The sequence below is a fragment of the Desmodus rotundus genome, chromosome 13 (assembly GCF_022682495.2).
Source record: "Desmodus rotundus isolate HL8 chromosome 13, HLdesRot8A.1, whole genome shotgun sequence".
In the NCBI taxonomy this organism is placed as follows: Eukaryota; Metazoa; Chordata; class Mammalia; order Chiroptera; family Phyllostomidae; genus Desmodus; species Desmodus rotundus.
In genome coordinates this window covers 58,637,632-58,654,384 of record NC_071399.1, presented here as the reverse complement: position 1 = coordinate 58,654,384, position 16,753 = coordinate 58,637,632, and the positions used below count along the sequence as shown (strand labels likewise).

Sequence of the window (16,753 nt, the reverse complement as noted above, 5' to 3'; positions counted from 1 at the left end):
CTTTATTGTAGATAATTTATTTCAGGAGCCCAAAGGATAGCAATATATCACGGTCAAAGCTAGTGGTGAAAGCTATGACTAACTGTAAAACACTGTGTGGCCATTGAAGGAAATCCTTGTCAGCACCTCCTTTCCTAAAATAAGTTGACAACAGATTAGTGTTGGTCTGATGAATTTTGAAAGTATTTTGCAGCTAGGTGGAAGAAGTCACACTATCTTCAAATTGACAGGCAAAATGAACTTTATGCTATCCTTTAACAAATATACAGTCACTGGTTGAAGGAATTCAATACAAAAAACAAAAATAATCCTTCCTTAATGACTTGACTAAAATATGACTTTAAGATAATGCACTGTGGGATTTATTAAACAGAGGTACTACTAAGGAGAATACATTCTGGAGCAATGACTAATATCGTAATTAGCAGGTGCATTTGTAAGAATGTACCCACTATTGAGTGTATTGCAAGACTACTCAGAGTAAGGGAGTTAAGTTTCACTTCCTAACTGGCATGAGACCAATTCCAGCGGCTTCATATTTCTCCTGTTGTTTCATCATCAGGTCCTCAGACTTACAGCATATATTCTCACAGTGCCTCCGGCCATCCTACCATCCTCCAAAAGAATCTTGCCTGAGATTTTGTTTCTCTCAATCTGCATAAGTTTCAATGAAGGCCAGTTGTTCCTTAATTTCTTCTCTTCTCTAGAATGACCGGCTCTACTCTAAGGAACTTCAAACTGTATGAAGCTTTAAACCATTAAAATCAACAAGTTTCAACATGTTTTCAAGGGAAAAAAAAGTTTGAGTTCACCCTTAAAAAGAGAACTGCCTTTTAAGTAATAACAAATAAAAATGGGCTAATATTTGTGCTTATGTATTTTCATACATTAGACTGAAAATACGTACACATATACATGTATATATATACTTTAAGTTTGCCAATAAGTTTTATTGTTTACATTTCCATAATTATAGGCAGAGTCAACCTTTACTCTAATAAATGCATGTAAGCATTTTTAAACTTAAAAACAAAATATTTTCTTAATTTACAACTTTTATAGATATATTTCTATTGCATAATATTACATATGCAGCACTAACAGTTAAAACCTGACAATGGTAGTGAAACATGATAAAGCATAAATATTATATTTTTAAATAGTATTTAATAACTATCTGGAGATTTTTAGAGTTTTTGTGTTAAAATATGTATACTTCTTAGTCCTTTCATAGAGATATTTGAAATTACTTGGAGAATAATTAATTTTTAACCTAAAAATTCATTTAGTTTATGTAAACCTGTGTCTATGCATTGTAAATAATGCATATTATAACATCAACTTTATAAAGAAAAGTTTCGTGAAAATGTGACTTTTTGTGTGGCTTGATCTATATAGACACAGGCAATAGGAAATATTTAAAACATATAATTTGTTTCCTTGATTAAAAATATATTCAAGCAGTTGAGTAGGAATTGTAGGGCATACATTTCCATGACCTTGTATTTTTCATGATCACACAAAGCCTTAAATAACATGAAGATGCTAGAGTAATATTCCAAAATCCTCCATGTAGACTTATAAATAATAGTTAATGAAATTATGGAACTCAAGAATGCAAGTAAAATTATGAAATTCACTCACAAAACTCAAGTAAAGTTATAGAAGTCATTTTTAGAACCCAAGTGAAATTTAAAATTATTTTACTTTTACATTTATAAATGAGTGATAAATTATCATCTCAGTGTAATAATGATAAGTATTACCTAGCTGGTATTTTGAAAATTTTATTAAAGACTAAAAACTAATGAATGAAGACATTATTACCTTATGAGTAGCTATATTAACTAATATTAAAAATAAGATTTTCAGGTTTCTAGTTCACATAATTAAAAAGTACAGTTTTTGTGTTTTCATTTATTGTATAATTGAGAAATGAACAGAAATGTGAAATATGAAGCTCACATTTTCATGGACAAACACTAAACTAAAAGTAATAATATATTAAGAAGGATGATAAATAATAATTTGAATTTTAAATTCTTCTGTAAAGCAAGTCAAAACACCTTAATGGCTGATTATCTCTTTCAGTAACTTCATTTGTACTTTATTTGTACTACTTTTAATATACAGTAAGACAGAAAAAAAGTTCAACTATTTTGTACTCACATTAATTTAAAGTGGGAATTAATCCGATCTTTATTTTTTTTTAAGTGTACAAGGCACTCCTGTAGGCATGTAGTAAGAAACATTTCCTTTTTACTCAAACATAAAATAAAAACTGAAAATAGAGATGTATATGAAGTTTATGGAAATAACTGCATGTAACTAATCAAACTGTGCTATTTTAGAGAAACACTGCAGGAAAATATCCTCAAAATTGTAAATGAAGGAAAAAATGTTCACACACTTTGTTTCTTGCTGAAATTACTAACATACTGGAGGAGAAATTTTGAAAATCATGATCTAGGGAATTCATTTAAGTTCCTATTTTTAAGATTCTCTTGGAGATTAGAGACATGAGAATAAAGGCATACAATGAATATGTTCCTAGTAAAGGTACATTAGTTCTTTCACCTTTTCATTCTAAAACACTGAGCTTATTGTCTACATTATAATACCTTAGACTTCTATGTCTCAATTTTATTTTATACATTTACCATGTATTTAATTCCCTTCTATTGAGAATGCCATGCATGTATATCAAAAGAATTTTCTCTTCTCACATAAAGAATCTAAAGTCAATCCTAATGTGAATCTTTCAAAATTACACTGTAAAAACTGTATAAGAATGTAATCCTTTTAAAATTTATTTTAGTAGATCTTTTTCTGCTTCCTCAATACATTTTCTTCTCTGAGAGGATATTAAAATGACTTGTAGTAGTACTATCAAAAAATGTGAAAACACAGATGTTTTAACAAAACTAGAAATACTCCCACTAGTAAGAAGCTCCCAGCCTTCCCCCTCTTCTCAGTGAAACCCTGGTTGAAGACACCTGTTGAGAAGTTTCTCTGAAACTTAAATAATTCTTGAAAAACCAGGACTAGCAGTCAGTTACTTGTGACAATTAGTGATGATCTCTAATTGATTTTAGATTCTCATATTAACATATGAAATAATGCATATAGAAATTGCTCCTAGGAAAAGTGTTTTTATAAATTTGTATAACAATCTATTTGTCTTACCTACCACGAAATCTGTAGTCCTATTTTTGAAAATATTATGTCTTTAAAATGCATAAAATATTTAATTACAACCATCTTTTATTCTGACTCACACTACTGAGGATATTTTAATCACTAGTCCATTATTCAAGGACTTCATAAACTGTCATTACTTCAGCTGAGAAACTTGAAATAAAATCTCTTAAAAACCTGAAATAAACTCTCTTCTCACAAACCACTCTTTCTACGTTAGCTTACATAATTGTTCTGCACCTATAGTCAATAAAAATACCATTATGTCCAAGAACCTACAGATTGTAACCTTAAAATTTTGGGCCCTGATTCACCCAAAATCTTTTGATGCTTAGAAAAATCTTAATTTGAGCTGTAACTGGAGTCTTATAGATCCTGAAGCTTCTAAGTTTCATGTCATTGCTCTCTAACAGTGTATCTCAAGCAATGATGACACTTTTTATTTGATCAATAGAAATACACTGTACATCTTCCAACAGCGCACAAGATGCTGGAGAATAAAATAAACCAGATCTAGTACCTACTAGTCCAAGTGCACTCTGATGGATTAAAATTCCTCCTTCAGAAATACACATAAGGTGAAAACTATGTTTCCTCAGCAGGCTGTGTTAAACACACCCACTAATAAATGCACTTGAAACAAGATTAGGGGATGCCTGAACACGTTAATTTAAACATATCACTTCAGCACAAATTATTTGTAGCACACTAGTTTAAAAAAAGAAAGAAAAAAGGTCACTGTAGTCAATCTACTCTGTTCTCTATAATAGGTATTGAGAAAAATATGATACATTTAAAAGAAAATTAAATTATTAGCAATTTATAAAGCATCCCTTCTAGGATTGCAAAAGCTCAGTAGAAAAAAGAAATAGATCATGTTTTAACAATTTATATTGAGGATATTTCCAGGCCAGAGCAAGAGCATAGGAAATGGAGTCCATTTGGAAAAAAAAAAAATGAAGAAGTTAAAACAATTTTGTCTGTGTTTTCATGGTAAGAATTAAGATTCTAGAAGAAAAAGGATGACAAGGAAGCTTGTCCTTTTGTTTTCTGTTTAAACTATCTCTCTCCCTCTCTTCTTGTGTATGTGGTTGTGTATATGTGTGTGTGTGATTTGCTTTAGCTCAAGTTTTACTGCTAATAAGAACAATTGCCATTATCATCATCATCATCACCATCATCATCATCATCAACTATCCATCCATCAAGCAATGACCAGCTGCAAGAACAGTATGATATAAATACATTGTGGGCACGCCATCCCTCAGAACCTTCTGGATAGTTCCATCCAAGACTGTTCCTCACCAATATGACCAAGGAATCAGGTTTGCAGAAAATTCGACAGCACCAACTTGACTTTTACATGGATTCTAATAATTCAACTGATAGAACTTGAAGTAGAAGATTAAGTAGTAACCCTCTGTGATATCATTGTAATTGTCAATGGTAAAAATAAAAGAAAGGTATATAACATATGTGTATTTGTAAAATAACTGTAAAGATCTATACATATATATTTTAACATATCTCCCTGTAAAGAGATTATCATTTAAATACCAGTTTTACACAATCACAGACTTTCATAGAAACCACATTTTTTTTAAGAAAGGAATTTCTTGTTCAGTATTATATAAATGTCAAAAAATCATGATTACTGATATACAGTAAACACTGTAAAAAGTAGAATTTAATGTTACTACAATTTATATTTTAGTATTCAGTAGCAGCAAATACAAGAGTCTGTTTTACAAGGACATTATACTATTGTAAGAAAATATGTTTTGCTAAGTTTTAGTATTTGTTACACTTATCTCAGAAAGTTTAAGATTGTAAAATTTTAAAACTCTATTTTAATAATAAAAACATTCTTTAGTCAAATGTCATTAAAAGGTATTTGCCTTTCAAAGCATAAAATAATGAACAAATTATTTTCATTTGCCCCAAATTAATCCTCCTCTGAAAGTGTCACTTCTAGTAAAACTCAATTTTGAATTTCAAGTACTGCGCATCCAGGGTAATTTGCAGTGACACACATTCATAATAAGCAAGAATTAAGTTTATCTATGACCCAACTCAACAGTGGATATAAGAAACGTGGCAGTGACTAGGCGCAGCACAGTCACCTGCTCGTGTTAGAATCTACGTCCACGCTGGGCCAGTCTTTTCCATATATTGTTAACTATGAATGATGCTGTCTAATACACAGCAAATACCACTGAGATACACAGAAAAGCCACAGTATGCAAACTAATGCATCCTGAATTCTTTTTGGCACAAGTGCCTATAGTGCAACTTTCCCTTCTGTGTTCAACAGCCCAAAATGAGTCTGTGACTCTCTTGTGAACTTTCTTCATTCCTCAAGGACACCCAAACAACAGGTCAGGAAAACCACTGGACAAAATAAATACAAACTTTTCATAGATAATGGCTCAGCATTATCCAGAGTCTACAAGTATTCAAACTTTTTAAACAGCTTCAAAGCATATTTCCAAAGCTTAACCAACTCAGTGCATTATGCTGCAGTTTCAGCTGAAGAATAAATAAAATTCATGTCCTTTAGAACATTTTTTAAATATAAAACTAACTTGGGGGTGTGTGAAAACTTAGTTCAAATAGACTCAGACTCTGGAATTCTGGCTGGATGCGATGTTGTACTTCAAGTAGCTTCTTAATATTTGGGTACACATTTCATTTGGCATCATATTTTTTAATGGAATTAAATTCACCTTAAAAGTGTATTAAGTTCTCTGGGAATCCTTTCATATAGAAAAATGTAGACCATCAAACAAAAATAAAGTAAAATAAACTATGAATACTGAACACTGCTAACATTTTTAAACCTATAAAAATAAACTTTAAAAACGCAACAAAAGTAACACATTTACATCTTGTAGATTTTAGAGTATTTTACATGGGAGAGGTTAAGTATAATGTACACGCAGTAGCAAAATTGTAAACCATTTTCATTAAAAAAAAAAAAATCCCCTCTCACTGCTGCTGGCAATGTGGCTTGTCCTGTACCAAAGGTTTCAGGACAGCTCCCAAACCAGCAATAAAGTGAAGTCCCAGGTATGCTAAAAGTCTCCTACCTGAATTATGGACATCCGAGTGGCAGGGGTCTCGCTCGCATTAGTCCCTTGTCCGGTGAAGCTGGTGTGGCAGCCCGCGTGCCCCTGAGGAACAGTCAGGTTGTTGGAGGCTGGTTTAAGATACATCACCTCCGACCGGGGCGAGCTGAGGGGCAGGCGGGTCTGGTAGTCAAAGTACATGGGGGAGGTGGCCAGGGAGGGGCTGCTCACCACGTTCATGACGTTCATGGCGTTCCTCTCCTCCACCTCGCTCTGCACCAGCATGATATCGTTTTTGTTGATCTTCTTCTTCTTGCCCTTGCCCCCGCCCAGCTGCGGGTGGCTGTACTCGGCGATGCGGCAGTTGTAAGTGCGGATCTCCTTGTTCTCTCGCTTGCACTTGACGGCGATGGTGATCATGGCCGCTAGGAGGATGATAGAGATAGTGCTCAGAGTCACGATGAGCGGCAGGGACATGTCCCAGTGGTGCTGCTCGCCATTCACCCGGGGGACCCCCTCGGGCAGGGAGCCGCTCACCGAGCGGATGATGAGTTTGGCCACTGCGGACAGGGTAGGTTTGCCGTGGTCAGTCACCTTCACTACCAGCTCCACTACCGGAGTCACGTCCTCCCAGAAGGGATGCAGCGTGCGGATCTCGCCGCTGGACGGGTCGATTTCAAACAGGTGGTCGTCGTTACCGTCTACGATCTCGTAGGTGAGGCGCCCGCTCTCGCCGAAGTCGCTATCAAGGGCGCGCACGGTGCTCACCAGGTAGCCCAGGCCAGCGTTTCGCGGTACCTGCAGCTCAGCGGTGTCGTTCTGCAGCGTGGGCAGCACGATCACCGGCGCGTTGTCATTCACATCTAGTACGGTCACCCTCACAGTGGCGTTGCTCTCCAAGTGTGCGGGCGCCCCTGAGTCCTTAGCAAGCACCTTGAACTCAAAAGCCTTGGTCTGCTCATAGTTAAAGGAACGCAGGGCATAGATGGCCCCGTTGGTGGGGTTCACGGACACATAGGTGTAGATGGACACGTCGCCGATGTGCGAGGGCAGGATTGAGTAGGACACTGTGCCGTTTTGGCCCAGGTCGGGGTCCTGGGCGAGCACCGAGCCCAGGTACTCTCCTGGGATGTTATTCTCGTGCACCTGCAGCACGTAGAGTCCCTTGGTGAAACGAGGCGGGTTGTCGTTCTCATCCAGAATCTTGACGGAAAACGACTTCGTGGAGTTGAGTGGAGGGGATCCCCCGTCCCGCGCCACAATTGTCACGTTGTACTCGTCTTGTGTCTCCCTGTCCAGAGGGCGGTCAGTCACCACCGTGTAGAAGTTGTCATAGTTCTCCTCCAGCTTGAAGGGCACAGAACCTCCGGACCCGCCCAAGGCGCCGCCGCCGGCGGTCCCACCTCCTCCCAGGACCCGGCACTGCAGTTGCCCGTTCTTGCCGGAGTCTCGGTCAGTGACCCGCACCAGGGCGATGACGGTGCCTGGTGGGGCGGCCTCGCTCAGCGCCCCCTGGCGCACAGAGACGAACCCGATGGACGGCGCATTGTCGTTGCGGTCGATGAGTTTGACGGTGACTTTGCAGTGGGCCGGGATGGGATTGGGCCCCAGATCTCGGGCCTGCACGTCGATCTCCAGCATCCCATTTTCCTCGTAGTCCAGGTTGCCTTTGACGCGGATCAGGCCAGTCTTGGGGTCGATGGAGAACAGCTCCCGCACGCGGTCGGGCACGTAGCTGCTGAAAGAGTACAGCACCTCGCCGTTGGGACCCTCGTCGGCGTCAGTGGCATTCAGATCAATGACCACGGTACCCAGCGGGGAGTTCTCGGGCACCTCCACCAGGTAGGAGGGCGCCTCAAAGACTGGACTATTGTCATTGGAGTCGATCACCTTCACGTTTATTTGCACCGTGGCGGAGCGCGGCGGCTCGCCGCCATCCAGGGCGGTCAGCACGAGTGTGTGGTGGTTCTGCTGCTCGCGGTCCAGTGCCTTCTGGATAACCAGTTCTGGGAACTTGGTGCCGTCGCCGCGGGACTTGACGTCCAGCGCGAAGAGACCATGGTCGTCTCGCGTGAGCAGATAGGTGCGGAGCCCGTTCTCACCCGCGTCTGGGTCGTGAGCACTGGTGAGGGGGAATCGGGTGCCAGGGGCCGCGTTCTCTGAGATGTCCATCTCAATCTGGTCCGAAGGGAAGGAGGGCGAATTGTCGTTGATGTCCTGGATCTCCACCTTGATCATGCAGATCTCCTTGTCATTGGCGAATACCTCGAGGGACAGCTGGCACTTGGCGGTGTGGCGGCACAGGGACTCACGGTCGATGCGCTGCTTGGTGTAGAGGAGACCGCTGTCGGCGTCCACGTCCAGCAGGTGTGGCGCAGAGTTCTCCAGTACCCGGTAGCTACCGGACTTGCTTCGCCCGCCGCTGCCGCGCTCTGCGGGCGGAAGCCCCGGCTGCAGGCGAGCATCCTTGCCGATGTTGCCGATCACCGTGCCGGCCCCCTGCTCCTCCGGCACGGAGTAGTTGAGGTTTTTGAGCGTCAGGGCAGGGGCCCAGAGCAGGAAACAGCAACAGATGGAAAGGTACATCCCAGACCGGTGGGGTGGGAGCAAGAGCAGCTGGACTGGAGGGGCGAGAGAATGGGTGCGCGCCAGCCTGGAGCCCCCGCGCACCTTGCGAGGCGACGCGAGCCACAAGTCGGTGGGTCCTTCCTCCCTCCGCTACCCGGCTGCGGCACCCGGCGGTGTCTCCTTATTCGCTAAGTTCCCGAACCTGTTGATCTACAGCATCCGCACTGGGCGAGAAGCAGCTGCGCAGCGGAGCTGCAGGGGCACAGAGCTAGGCGGAGGCTCCCTGCGGCTGGGGGCAAGCCCGGGGCTTTGTCTCTGCCGCCCGAACTTGGGGCTACTCAAACTTGAGCGACGATGCCGTTGATAAGAAGTAAATCTCGACTGGCGATAATGAGGATAGAATCCGTAGGATATCCTCGCTCCCGCTAGGGCGCTGCAAATCCACTCCCTCCAGTAGCCTCCGGAATACACTTCGCGGTGGGTGGGGGAGGGAGCAGGGAGGTGTGTCTCCAGGCAGATCGGAAAGTGGAATCCTTACTTGTTTCTGGCCGCCTCCAGTGAGGAAATTGATGGGGATGGGGAGCAGCGAAGAGAGAGTCAGATATGTTCTGAAGCTTCCCCGGAGCTCTGTGCAATGTCTGTCTGCTTGCTTCTCGGGCTGGTCTGTTCTCAGGCAGTGTTTTGCTGCATTTAGAGATCTAATCTTGCATTTCTGGCCGAGGCGGCGGCGGCGGCGGACTAAATCTCCCAGCCAAAGCGGTGTCTCTCTCTCTCGCTCGCTCGCTCTCGCTCTCTCTCCCTTCCGAGCAGGCACAGGGAGGGGAGGAAATGCAGCTCAAAGAACTAGTGTCCCGATTTGTAGTTTCCTTCCTCCACCAAGCTCCTCCCTCTCGTTTTCCGAAAAGGCTCTCCCCTGAAGTCAAGAAAGCCACAGCCGGATCGGCGTTTGCCGAGTGAGTCTGCGGGGAGGGGGGGATGTACCGACGTGTCTCAGCCTCTGTTGGGAGGACGCACACTCTGATTTCTCTGCGCGAAGCCGGTAGCCGCCGCTACCAGCCCATTCTCTCCCCGCGAGCAAGGACTTCTCCCGCTGCAGTTTAATTCCAGCTTGCTTTGCTTCTCAGGCGAAAGGAAATCAACAGGCAACTCATGGTTGAATGTGCAGATTCGAAGGGGGTGGGGAGGCGGAATAGAAAGGAAGGGGGAGCCACCTCCCAGGCCTCGCACACACACTCTCCCTGTCTCTCGCTAGAAGGGAAACAGTCTCTGCATTCACAGGGCTGGGCTGTCAAGTGCCTCTCTTTTCTTCCCTCTCAGCATCTCCTTCCAATGGCCCAGTCTCCCAGCCCTCTTCATCTAGAAAGGAAAGCCTTGGCGAGGAATAAAAGTGGTGAATATTTGAAGAGAATAAAGTGCGCCCCCCCTTTTTTTAATAGTAGGAGGGGGTTGGAATAAAAAAAAAAAAAAGAAGAGAAACACCTCAAGGTTTGGCGTGATGCATTCTGCAGTCTCGCCCGCACAGTCTCTGGACGACTCGGGAGGGCAGGGGGTGAGAAGCTGCGGCCGCGCGGGTCCAGCCAGGGGCGCCCACCCCGGGGAGCTGCCTCCGAGGGGATGTTAGGCACAGGTTTGTCTACACATTATTTCGGGTTCGCGAGGCGCCTAGACCTACGGGAATGACACATCCAGAAATGCAGGTGTTCGGATCTGCCGGATGAGTCAGAGGCAGCGGAACAAATCGTATTCACTCTCTCCTGCTGGTCCTCCCTTCACAGACATTAGTTGCGGCTTCTTCCTAACGCTTTCTCTGACTCACTCCACAGAAAGGAAAGCCAGATCCTTGCTTTGGAGAAAAAGGGAAAAAGCAAGAATAAGGGTGGGAAGAAAGGAGAAAGGTGAAGCTGAATCCAGCAGCACTTTTACTCTACCTCTCTCTGCGGGGGTCCAAGGCTTGGAAAAAATAAGGCGTCTGTTTTGCTAGGTGTATTTATTTATTTATTTTTGGAAAAAAAAAAAAAAAAAAAACACCTTTCCTTTTGGTTAAGCGTGAGGAACCCCCAAACCTTTCAGAGTCTTTGGGGAGGCGGGAAATCAGGATTCCGGCGAGTGTTGACAGCTTAGCCCCGCACCATAGTTCTCGATTTTCCTCCCAATGTTCTTTATTCACAAAGTCCAGCCCCGGTGTGCATAGTTAATTGTGATGTCCGCTGTGGAGGGTGTTTTTCTTTCCTCCCTTTCTGTCACGGGTGGTCTCTTTCAATCTGGTGTCTGTCAGAGTCAGCTCACAGCCTGCGGAGGACGTGAGGATTTCAAGGCAAATACATCCATCTCCGCAAGCAAAGCATCGAAGGAAAAGAAAGGCGAAAATTCAACAGTTGGAGTAGCTTCCCCGCAGCCGCCCTCCGCCGCCGCCGCTGCAGCCGCCGAGCTCCCCGTCCCTGCTCTCTCCCCAGCGCCTCTAGCTGACTGACTCTATTCAGCTCACGCCGCGGCTTAAACATTGATACTGATTCCCTGCCAGCCAATCAGCGCGAGGAGCAAAGCCCTGCCTCCTCCGTCCGCGCCCAATGGAACGTAGAGTGGAGACTGGTGGAGGTGGAGCCAGGAGCCCCAGCGCCTCAGAGTCATTGATTAGATCAGTTAGATGGGAGACCGGCGGGGCCCACTGAGCCCTAGTACTCCGCTGTTGTTGCTGTGCCCAGGGCCTCGCCATCGGGTCCCCCGAGTATTAGACTACGGGGGGAGGAAGGTCCTTCACCGTCATCCTCTGGAAAAGAGAGAATTAAAGGGGAAAAAAGTTCGACAGCGATTTAATTTTGTCCGTTGTACACAGGAACCGGAATCGCAGCTTGCTTGCAGAATAAGGTAGCTGCAATCTTCCTGGTGGGTTTTGGTACGCACCCACACACACACCCAAACACACCATACACACACTCATACATACCAAGGGAAGCTTGGATCTCTGCTGCGGGTCTTCCGATCCGAATGAGGTGCAGAGGGATGTGTGTGTGTGTGTGTGTGTGTGTGTGTGTGTATGTGAGAGAGAGAGAGAGTGAGGGTGTACGGGGGTGGTGAGGGAGTGTGATGTGTATTTCACTGAGTGTGTGAATGCGAGGGCACTCGTGCGCGCCAGCTTCTGCCCGCGCTGGTGCAAACACAATACCAGCAAGAGCAATCAACATGTAACTTTCTTTATCCTCAGAGAAAAGGCAGCAGTCCCGAGGCACCCATGCAAGGAAAGTCACTTGATTATGAAAGTGTTTCAGAAGAAAAGTAGAAGCCCAGTGAAAGAGAAGCCCAGAGGCCGTGTCTCCCCAGAGGAAAAGTGCCTCTCCTTTAAGGAGAACCGCTCCCTGTCAATTCGAGATTTGTAGCCTGTTAAAATTCAAATCTGGCTAATAATATTTAGGGCTTTTAGTCCAGATTCAAGGTAAAGTGGACACGCATCTACCCACACGCAGTAGGTTCTGTATTTTGTTCACCTCAAGCTTGTCATTAAAGTTCCATGGGGCAATTTGAGTTTTATCTCCTTCAGACCAAGTAAGTGTTGATAGCCACATTTGCCAAAGCTCTTATGCATAAGAAGCTGAACCATGAACATGAAGGCAGATCGATGGGGGATCTGTTAAGATTCATGTTTTGTAAATAACACAACCACTACCACACACACACCACGCACACACTTGAGGCTGGGGGGAGGAAGGGGGATATGTTGGGGGTAAGGGTGTGTGGGGAGAGAAAGAGAGAGAGAGGCAGAGAGAGAGAGACTCCTGATTTATTGACTTCAACCTCCTACCTAACCTGAGAGATTCTTTCTTCCCAAATTATTATAACAAACATGCACAAGTGAGGACTACTTTTGCTGGTGATCCAGCTGTTCTTGGAAACAGTTAAGAATGAAAAAAAGAAATTGAAGTATTGAAATGGAAAAGGTGAGTGTTTTGATTGTTATGGTATTGATCTCAATTCATAAATACTAAATTTAAGTTGCCATTTATAAATTGTGAATGACTAACATACAAGTCTGTAACATGAATCATTCAGGATTCAAAGAAAATCAAATCCAGACCAATTACAAGAAAGTTCTGATGATTATTGTTGGGATAATTACTTAAACAGCCAGGTTTTTAAAAGTTATTTATGTCCCAGGAATTCAGTGATATAATCTATGGTCTGAATTTGCAGTCAGATCTGGATGCAAAATCCACCACTCCCTTAAGAAAATATCTTTAATAGTTGAAAAATTTAAGGAGGAGCTCTTCGCAACCAGACCTTCAAATCCTAAAGTGGCTTTGCACTTTCTCTAATAAGTAGTTTGGCATGCTTATACATTTGCTAAGCAAGGGAGCTAGAGCTTTTTAGAAATCTGGATTGTTTTGTGCTCAGTGGGGGCTTAACCATGCTGCCACATAAAATCCAATCTTTACATCTCTTTGGAGTAACATCTGTCCCAACATCTACACTTTGGAAGGTAAGGCTTTGAGGCTTTCAAAATCTCAGCAAAGTTAAATGAAGACTAGTAATTATGTACTCATTTATTAATCATTACTATTTTAGTATGATAAATCTATGACTTTTTTCATTGCGTACTAATTTAAGGAAATTCACAAATTATGCTTTCTTGAAGTTTATGATAAGGTAAAAACAAGAGAATAAAAAAAATTCCAAGGAAAAGGTAGTATGGTTTATTGATTAACCTTAATTAGCTGTGCTCTTATGCAAATAAGGGGAGAGACAAGGTGGCGGTGACCAGTGCTAGAAAATGTATCCTCCCAGACATCAGTTTGCCCAAACCCCTCCGAAGTAATTATGTCACACTTCCCTCTAGTGTATGGAAAGAGAACTACCATGCTTATGGTGCATACCACAGGCTTCTGCCACAGGGAGCCAACTACAACTACATTAAATAACATTTATATTTTATATAATGTGTAGAATTGAGTTTTGTTGTTAAATACTAACATGTACCCAAAATAATTTATTTTTGGCATTATTTCTCATCCTTATTTTATTTTTAAAGGAAAAAGAGTCAACTGGTACTTCTAATTGTTTGCCTTTTAACCACACAAATTTTTTTTTAAAAATATAATCATTCCTAATTTTTAACCATCTCATAAGTTCTGCCTTTTTTCAACAGATATATTTTTTCTGTTTACAATGTAGTTATTGAGGATTTCTTAAGACTATGCTTAAAATATTGAGCTCATTTTTTCAAAACAGAAATGATATAAATATGGTCAAACAGTTCAAAAATCTTATTGATTTTTGTACTGTAGTAGGTAGGCTATGAACATATGAGGTCTAGTTAATGAATGTAGAGGAATGTAGCATTATTTATAACTAACAATACCTACAGTCTCACATTTTTCAAGAAGACACGGCTTTATAATCATGATTTATAATTACAAATGATAGTTTCAAACTTAAAGCAAAATTATACTACTTCTTTTTTATTTACATATAATATTGAATAAACAAAGATCTTGTGTGATTTAATAAATATATCTAAGTATGCATACTCATTGAGAAACTTTATTTGGACAGACATAAACAACAATTTTTAGTTAATAAGATATTGTACTGCCTATGTGAGTTTCAAAATAAATTGATATACTGAAATAGTTTCAAACAGAAGTATTACCATCTATTTTTATAGACTGATAAAGACTGATTAATACTGCTACATTAAGTCAATAATTGGATTAATGTTATGAAGGAATAATCTTAAAAATGCCTTTTAAATAAAATGTTATGTTATTGAAGTTATTTAATTTAGTTTCTGTGAGATTATTTAAACTTCGTGTTTATTAGTCGTAGTCATAGTTCAGAGAGTTTATGTGCAGAACTACAGTGGCAGCAGTTATACTATTCTTCTAGAACTTTCCCTGCTTGCCATTTTCTTAAATTCAATAAAATACAGTTCTTAGGAGATTTTTGATGCTAGTTTCAATGCAGCCACTGGTTATATGAATGGAATATTCTTTATTATTTTCTTCTCCATCGTTTTTACCATTTTTTCACTACGTGCTCTCATATTTTTTTGTTAACACAGAATTTTTAAAGATAAACTTAGTAGCTAACTGTTTTAGATGTAATAATTATCCATATAATTTAAATCCTTAAGTGAATGGTAATATTTCATTCACAGCTAGTTTTCCTAGTTTTCACTGCCTTTTAGAGATATTTGTGGCTCACCTCCAACACACAGCTACTGGCTACTACTTGCTGATTTTAAACAAAACGTTCCCCTTTAACAAACAGCAAATTCACATTATTAATAAGACAATTACTAAAACATATTTTTCTCCTTTATGATAAATATGAATTCTACTAAACCAACACAAATTGACTATCATATTAAACTTCAGGGGAAATGTTTATAATTTTAAAATTTTGATAACTCAATCTCCCCTACATAACAACAAAATAGAAAGTATATTCTATTCAAAGTATAATAGAAAGTATTTTCTAAATTCAGAAGTATAAAATATCTCCAGAATAAACACTATTTGAGTTGTATATTACTTTACTAATTTTTTTTTAAATTATTCATTCTTGCTATTAGAGAAATATTTGTCAGGGAATGATATATTTTACATATTTCTATATTTATGTATATGTTACATTCTATATTTATGTATATGTTACATTATGATAATACATATGTATCTATGTGCTCTCCTGTCATGCGTGGGGTGTGTGTTCCCAATGAACAGTCAAAAATAAAGTCACAGGATTAACCCAACAAAAACAGGCAAGTTCTTTTATTCTGAAATTCACACAATAATGAACTAAATTATTAACGGGTGTGTATGTATTTTACATATATTTCTAGGTATGTAAGTCAGAAAGAAATATTTATATGCTAGTTGCCAATGATCAACTTTAGAACACTGACATATTTTAAGGCATGTACTTTAAAGCATTGAGACTAATTTAAAAGATAATTTAAGATTTGTACATTTAAGTTTTACAGTTGAAGGTTATTTGGTGTGATTTAAATAAATTGTGTGTTCTTGTGTGTAGAGTACCTGAGAGAGAGAACATATAGAAACAGAAATTTTCAGAGCAAAAAAAATAAATGTTACATTATATCAAATGATAAATATATTAGCATATATTAAAGAAGAGTTGGATTACTACTCAAAATGACAGAAAACCATTTTAAGTTTCATAAGTTCCAAATGGCATATTTGTATCTTCTTCTGACTTAGCTAGAAATAGAAGGTTTCAATTAATTATGAAACCTCAACTCTGCTGCCCCATAAGAAGTTACCTGCTAGCTCCCCCTTGTGGATATGTTGATAATAAACAGAGGCATTCAGGCATTTGTTTTGGAAATTTCCTTCATAAGAAAATCGTTTAATCTTGTATACTACTTTTAAAACAAATGAAAAGTTTGTGCAACAAATAGTTAATTTATAGATGTGACTACTGGATTGTTAAAGTAAAGTGTCTAAATCTGGAAACAAAAATAATAACTATTTCATGCATGGTGCAGCAATCCCATTATTTCTTATAGTAAGCATGTTAGGGCAATTCTAAAGCTGAGAGACCAGCCCTTGCAGAGAACCCAGAAAGTTGCTTCAGTAGGTGGCACTCTTTCCTCAGAGTCAGTTTTGCTATGTTGACCTGAAATGATATTTCAAAAAGCTATGCCACTGGAGGTCTTGTCTTTCAGGTGAGGCAAACCCCAAAAGCTTATAATTACTTATGGTTGTAACAGGTCACACATTTCTTTCCATTATTCTGAGTCATTTAAACATCCTGTTACCACACGGAGATCAATGAAAAGAATATAGAGAAGTACACTGAGCTATTCAGAAAGCAAATAAGTGCTCTGTGAATCCTCTGCATTTTAATTATCATCGGTGATCATTAACCCTCCCAAGCCTCAGTGACAAGGACAATGTCTCACT

The 16,753-nt window shown here is 40.6% G+C and overlaps 1 protein-coding gene across 3 annotated transcripts in view; it reads right to left on the bottom strand.

Moving 5' to 3' along the window:
- The window catches only part of PCDH17 (protocadherin 17), a 98,192-nt gene extending 86,899 nt beyond the window's left edge, over positions 1 to 11,293 (bottom strand). The window contains exons 1-2 of one of the 3 annotated variants that reach the window (XM_053916612.2): positions 6,498 to 11,293; positions 6,288 to 6,371 (exon numbers count right to left, since the gene is read on the bottom strand). In XM_053916612.2, the coding sequence (XP_053772587.1) occupies positions 6,288 to 6,371; positions 6,498 to 8,852 (2,439 nt within the window). In that variant the 5' untranslated portion in view covers positions 8,853 to 11,293. Of the gene's footprint in view, positions 1 to 6,287 lie in introns of all 3 variants that reach the window. The other 2 variants (XM_045201989.3, XM_053916611.2) reach the window with 2 other exon arrangements.
- Between the last annotated feature and the right edge of the window lie 5,460 nt (positions 11,294 to 16,753).